The sequence below is a fragment of the Pteropus alecto genome, unplaced genomic scaffold (assembly GCF_000325575.1).
Source record: "Pteropus alecto unplaced genomic scaffold, ASM32557v1 scaffold117, whole genome shotgun sequence".
NCBI lineage: Eukaryota > Metazoa > Chordata > Mammalia > Chiroptera > Pteropodidae > Pteropus > Pteropus alecto.
The window spans coordinates 993510-1000573 of record NW_006440642.1 but is presented as its reverse complement, the minus strand read 5'-3'; the positions used below and the strand labels follow the sequence as shown (position 1 = coordinate 1000573).

The following is a 7064-nucleotide window of genomic DNA, read 5'->3' as shown; positions in this document are numbered from 1 at the left end:
GGGGGCGGGTAGGGTGGGCATTCAGAAGAGAAATAGGATAAATGTCCCCAGAAATGTAGAGAAATGATTTTGAGAAATGCCACTGTCCAGGCCAAAGGAGGAATAGACCTGATGGTTAGTGATTCGGGAACTGTGGGGGAGGGGTGAGGATGTGGGTAGGACCTCATGCCAGGGGCCAACTCTGCCCATAGCCCCATGAGTTATAGCAGAAAGGGGAGATTCTTAGATGAGACCAATCTTTTGGCTGTTGCCAGAGTCTCCTGGTACCAGAAACACTTCCTTACGACACACCCCTTATCCTCTCCTCACTTCAATAAAAGACAGAGGCCGGCAGCAGCCATAGAAATACAGGGTAATATTTGCCACTGGGCTAAAGACAGAGGCAGGGCAGATAGATTGGAATGGCCTTCGTAGGTTCCAGTTTTGTGAAAACTACTGCCAAGTATTATAGGAAGGTGTTAGAGGCCAAATTTATGTTGATTAAAAAACAAAATAAGGCCTGGGACCATATGCACATAGGTCTAGAGATAGGCGGTAGGTGGACACAAGCCTAGTCATCCTTCCATTCCTGCATAGAGTTATTCCCCTCCTCCCACCTTTTCACAAGAGGCGGTGGTATAAAAATGAAGTTTTAATTAGATTTTCCCTTATGATCTGAGGAACCATTTGCAGCAGAATGTAGCAGTGGTTTAAAGATTAAAAAAGCCTTTAAAGATTTAAAAGGTCCTCCGCCAGAGTCAAAACAGTACCACATCTTAGACACTGAAAATGGAAAAACACAGCAGAAGACTTACCTAAAACGCAGAAAGAATGCTTAAACTAGAGAGGTGGAGGGATCAGGCTGCTAGCGCCTTCTAGGTCTGCTTAAAGTAAACAGGTCACAATGCAGCCTGTTCTCCCAGAGGGAGCAGCTAACACACAGGTGTATTTGATGGGGGAAAGTGCATTTAAAAATGTTCTTCCATATGGCTAGAAGCCTAAATAACAGGGTAGCCTTGTCTCTCCTAGGACCTGTCCTGACTCACAGTTCTGTAACTATCTGGAGGAGAGTGAGCTCGCCAATATGGCAGCTCCAAGGCCCTGGGTGGTGCTGCTTCCCCTTGGCCTTCCTTACTGCCACCATAGTGCTGCCTTGCTGGTGTCTGGGCAAAGTGAAGGTGAGACTGGGACAGAGCTGGGGCCAGGCTGGACCGGGCAGAGGTCAGGATGAGGAAGATCTCTGGTGCAGGCCCAGCATGCAGTGGTGGCCGCCATCCCTCCCTCAAATGGGAGCGCTCTGCTCTGATTCCGGACTGCCTAGCAGGCTCCTTTTTCCCAGGTTCCTCCCGCTTCTACTTCCATGAGGTGAATTCCTCTACTATTGGTGGACATTATTGTTTGACCACAAGAAGTGACCACAGGGAAGCCTGAGAAGCACATTTGTTTATTCATGCATTCAAATATTCATGGAAGATTTAGCATGTGTTGGGCACTAGAGAAACAGAAATGACTAATATGCCAGCCCCTTTTTCTTTAAGAAGTTCAATTTCTATTGGGGAAGCCATACTCATGGAGGAGTAATTATAAAACAATGTGGTATGTACAGTGATAGGCACAGAAACTGGAAATGATGAAGCCCAGAAGAGGTGCTCCTAAGTCATCTGGTGTTGAGGGAAGGGCTGCTGTTCCAGGAGGATTTATGGAGGAAGTGACATTTACACTTGTCTGCCTTCAAGTGGGTAAAAGGTCATGATGTGGAAGAGGCAAGAGATGAGCAGTATCCATCTCCTTGTCTTCCTTTGAACAACAGTAACTGCCTTCCTTAGTTTTAATTGGGCATAGAGCAATCTACCCAGAGACTATAATTCTTAGCCATGCTTAAAGCTTTGGTGTGGCCATGTGACCAAATTTTGGCTAATACAAGAAGAAATGATGTATGTAACTTCTGGATCATATTTTTATGAGGAAGCTGCTTTCCCTAAGCCCTCTTTCCCCACACTGACTGGCAAAAGGGGACAATTGGAGCAGCTACCTTAGACCCAGAGATGGAAGCTACCTGTTAAGGCAGGAAGAGCCAATCCTCCAGCTGGGATCCCTCAACAAGCTCAGAAAGCAAGATTAACTACCTGCCCTAGTGCATAGAGCAATCTACCCAGAGACTATAATTCTTAGTCATGCTTAAAGCTTTGGTGTGGCCATGTGATAGACAGGGCTCCCTCTGGGCAGTTAGCTGAGAGAGAAGTGAATTTCTATCTTGTTTTGGCCACTGTACTTGGGGGTCTTCATAACAGCATCTTAGTCTGTACCCTGATTTATTTAATATAGAAGGTGATAAGCCCTGACCTGGCTACTTGGCCTGCTGACACAGTAGTATACCTGACTAGATACCATAGTCTCAGACGAGGACTTCATACACTAAACTGCCCCAAGGTCCCCCTAACCCACAAGCCTGAGCATTGCCAGCCAACCAGTAACATTTGCAGACTTTGTATTTCTAATAGGGGACAGATGGTTTTGGCTTTAAAAGATTTACCACACCTGTCTTCCCCAGTTTTATCAATGAGCCTTGACTCTCTGCTAGGTATTTGGTTCCCTGTTTGGCAGTAAAAAAATTTCCTGTTACTGCTCACTATTTGGTCTCTAACAGTTTTTGTGTTTCCCTTATCAGAGTTATGCACAGAGAAACCAGGAAGGTGTTTAGTCATCATTATAAATTCAAGGCCATCTAGAGAGAAAGTATTCCTGAGCAAAGGATCAAATAGTTGTCCTTGAGCCATACTTGCAGTGAAATCATTTGAGGTAGCTTATTTATTTATATTCCCTGGAATTTCTTCAGGAATTCCCCCTTGGGTCTGGAGTGGGATCGTGAGTCTGCATTTTGAACATGCAGTATAGCAGATTCTAATGCAGGTGTTTTGTGGCCCATACTTCATGAAACTCTGGTTTTCGTAGTCTTCATAAAGATTATGTTATTAAATGAATCTCTCTTATTGAATGCTTAGGTCCCTGACCAAATTTTTAGTCTATAATGATAATTCTAAGGGTATAAGTTAGGATAATGAAGAGACTAAGGATTTGTAATGTCCCATATTCACGAAGCCATTATTAGAGAGGGAATGCAGGTTTGTTAGGGGAGGGTAAATTCAATTTTAAACAAGTTGGGTTTTAAGAGTTGTAAGCATATTCAAAGGAGAACGTTGAAATGATGGGAATGGAAAATTCGAAGCACACTCATGTTATTATATAATTCTCTACACAGCTTTGATACTCCATAGAATGATGTCAGTGAGAGCACATACATGTATTAACTTCAGCAGGCTGTTAAACCGGTCCACTTCTTGTCCAAGGACCGTGGTGAGGGAGTTAAGGCGTCCTTGAGGATCCTTGATGAAGAGGCTCTCGGAAGCACTCTCCATTTCTAGTAATTCTGAAACACACAGAACCGATTCCTCAGATCAGTTATCATTGATTTCTTTCCTCATCATATTGCTTTTGTAATTCACTTTTCATAACCTGCCTTAAAGTTGACTTCTGTGTCTGAGACTACATTGAAAGGGAATCAGGCCATGCAGATGTCAGTGGCAGATGCTATTTGGGTAAGCAGATACCTGGTAGGCAAGGGACATCCCTGAGACCAGAGGTGCCAGGGACCCTGAGTCTTCTCTGCCATGCAGTGTGTAAGCCTCACTCTTCCCTGCACACCTGCATTGCACCTGGGAGAGGAGAGGTTGGGGGTGGGAGACTGAGAAATGAGAGAGAATTAACATTTATTCCAAGTGACTGAGTATAATTCAAAGGGACCAACTGGATTATGAAACAGCTCCAAGATTCAAGCTGGACTGAAAATTGTGCTCTTCTTTTCCCCCTACAATCCAGCAAATGGAGGCTCATATAAGCTATAAGAAACAAAGGAAATGCATTTTCTTGAATATCTGAGTAAAGCGTGAGTAAACAAGTGGCTGTGAAATACGTATATCGAATTACTTCTTAACCACTCACATTTTGGCTGCAGTAGAAAAATCACACAGCAGTTTGGGTTAGTCCAGACCCTTGTGTTCACAATGCTGGGGTCACATGTCTGTGGTCTGTGCTATTCCATACCCTCAGTTCTCTTGTTGAGCCAACTGCAATGCTTATCATTTCACAGTAAAAGTATAAGCTTTATGAAGCTTGGAGAGAAAAACCTTCTTTCTAGGTGTCAACGAAATTCTATGAGACAAGTGCACTATCTCTCCATCCATCTATCCATCTTCATCCCTTTTTCACCTAGTTCTCCATCTTATATTTATTAAAAATTGCTTTTTAAAATAACTGACTCGGTTTGCTTCAACACCAACAGAACTCTACTCAAGAAGAGATTCTTTTGAGGCCTGTTTTAGGATGCAGATAACTGGCTTCTGAGCTTATGCAGGGCTTTTTTTTCTGGGAGCTTTAAAGAGTATTGGCAACACTCACTCTGTGACACTGTGATATAATAAGAAACATATATATTGGTCTTCACCCCTAGCTCCTTGTCAGAGCTCCTAAAACCCTTGAAATTTCCTAAGTGATCAGAGTGATAGAGGCATCACTTTTTGTAATATTTGGTTTTTAACCCTGGCTCTTGAAATAGCTCTTGAGTGGTAAAGGTAAAAGGAGCATCTTTTGTTTTTTATTAACAATCCCCTTTGAACTACATCTGAGTTTATGTTAATGAGTTGACTTTTGGAAAGCCCCTAAGCATAGAGGTGATGGTTGTCAGCAGAACCAACCATGTGATTAGAGGGTTGGAACTTTCAGCTTCACTCGCTGACCTCCTGGGAAAAGAGAGGGGCTGGAGGCTGAGCTAATCGCCAAAGGCCAGTGATTTAGTCAACCATGCCTGTGTAGTGAAGCCTCCGAAAAAACCCTAACTCGAAGGGGTCTGGAGAGCTTCTGGGTTGGTGAACGTATCTATGTGTCAGGAGGGTGGTGCGTCCTGACTCCATGGGGACAGAAGCTCCTGGACTCAGGGATATTTTAAAAATTAAACTGGTAAATATTACTGTTACCCTGAGTTTTGTGAGTTATTCTAGAAAATTACTGAACCCAAGAAAGGAATTGTGGGAACTCTTAATTTATAGGTGGTTGGTCAGAAGTATGGGTCACAACCTAGGACTTGTAATTGGCATCTGAAGTGGGGGGCACTCTTGTGGGACTGAGCCTTTAACCTGCAGAGTCTATGCTAACTCTGGACAGTGTTATAACTGAATTGTACGACACCCATTTGGTGTCCAGAGAGTTGGAGAACTGTTTAACACTAGGGGAAGAGCCATACATTTGGTGTCAGAATTATTGTGAATAGAGAGAGAAACACAGTTTACTTTTACAGTCACTGTTTTATTTTTCTACCTCAATTTTCATTTTCCTAAAATTACATCTCTTCCAACCATGAATAATAGATTAAAAAATCTAAGTCTACAGTCATTTTAAGACAAATGTGAAAGTGGATCTCTGTGATCATTCAGGAGAATAACTGAATTCATTAAAAAACAAGGTGAAATTAATTTGGCTATTTCTCTTAAAGAGAAAAATGTGACATGGATTCTAGAGCAAAGCTGTCCAATAGCATATTTTATGATAATATAAATGTTCTTTATCTGCATTATCCAACATGAGAGCACTTGAAATGTGGCCAATGCAACTGAGAAAATGAATTTTAAGTTTTATTTAAATTTAAGTAGCCACATTGTTGCTAGTGGCTATTCTCTCGGACGACACACATCTAGAGACATTTGGAAACATAGGAAGAAGTCAGGCTAAAGTTATATTGGGCTGAAAACTAACTTGTTCCTTATGCTTTTGGCAGTTGAGATGCCAAGGTGCTGTAGGCTTCTAGTTTATAAATGGAGAGCATCACATCAGAAGAGCTCTCTACTTAAAGAAAAGTCTACATAAGATACAGATTTATATACCTGTTTATCACTCAGCTCTCTGAGTTTATTCTTAAAAGTCTCATTATATACAAATGCTAGGAATTATTTATTACCTGGAACTCTGGTCTGGACAGAAGTAACAAATTCTTGGACAATTTCATCATTACTTTTTCCCTCTCCACCAGAAGATGACCTTGGCTGAATTTCAAGTATAATGTTGATTAAACTGTTGGTCTCTTTGTACTATAAGGGTGGGAAGAGAGAACAGTGATTACTCAAATTCTCAAAAAATAATTTTGCAGCACATATAGTTTACTTACTGAAAAAAGAGCAGTTATCAAAAACAAGGAATTTCTATTTTTTTATGTTGAAGATAGAGTTGATAAAACATGCTCATTGGAAATATAGAATCGGTGTTATATTTATTTTTGGTTGAACAACATTGTGAATACTTAATACTATTAAACTTACTTACAATATCTAAAATGATAAATTTTATGTTATATATTTTACCACAATAAAAAATGTTTAAAATTTTTTAGCTAATCATTTAAAAGGCAGTTACGAAAGTGAGGAAGAAATAATGAGAGTTGAGTTTTAGAATACACTTTTATTTAAATAACTTTTCTTAATTGGAAAAGTATTATGGCTTATTATAGAAAATTTAGAAAACACAGAAAGGTATAAAGAAAAAATTTTCAGGATCCTGCTTTCTAGAGATGTTTATAACTTTAGTTTATCTTCTTCTTCCCTCTATCTTGGACATTTTCTCTATATGTGTGCATATAGTTAAAAAAATTCAGCCCATACAATTTAGTATTCATTCTTTTTCAAATTCATGAACATTTTCTCATATCACTGAAAAATCTTCATGAATCATGCCTTAAGTGACTTTGTGATACTCAGTGGTAGGAGTGCACCAGTTTGTTTATCTACTTTTTGGACATTTCCAGTTTTTTGATATCATAGAACTCTGTGAACAGAATATCCATATAGGAATTTCATCCACTATCTTATAAATTCTTTCAATTACATATTACTAAGAATGAAACTAGACTGTTGTCTATCACCACATACCAAAATTAACTCAAAATAGATTAAGGACCTGAATATAAGACCTGAAATAATAAAATGCATAGAAGAAAACACAGGAATGAAACTGAAGGACATTGGACTAAAAAAGAATTTTAT

The 7064-nt window shown here is 40.1% G+C and overlaps 1 protein-coding gene across 1 annotated transcript in view; it reads right to left on the bottom strand.

Moving 5' to 3' along the window:
• The window catches only part of DNAH6 (dynein axonemal heavy chain 6), a 233739-nt gene that overhangs the window by 9519 nt on the left and 217156 nt on the right, over nucleotides 1–7064 (bottom strand). The window contains exons 71-72 of the mRNA XM_025050893.1: nucleotides 5987–6116; nucleotides 3279–3406 (exon numbers count right to left, since the gene is read on the bottom strand). Coding sequence (XP_024906661.1) covers nucleotides 3279–3406; nucleotides 5987–6116 — 258 coding nt within the window. The remainder of the gene's footprint in view (nucleotides 1–3278; nucleotides 3407–5986; nucleotides 6117–7064) is intronic.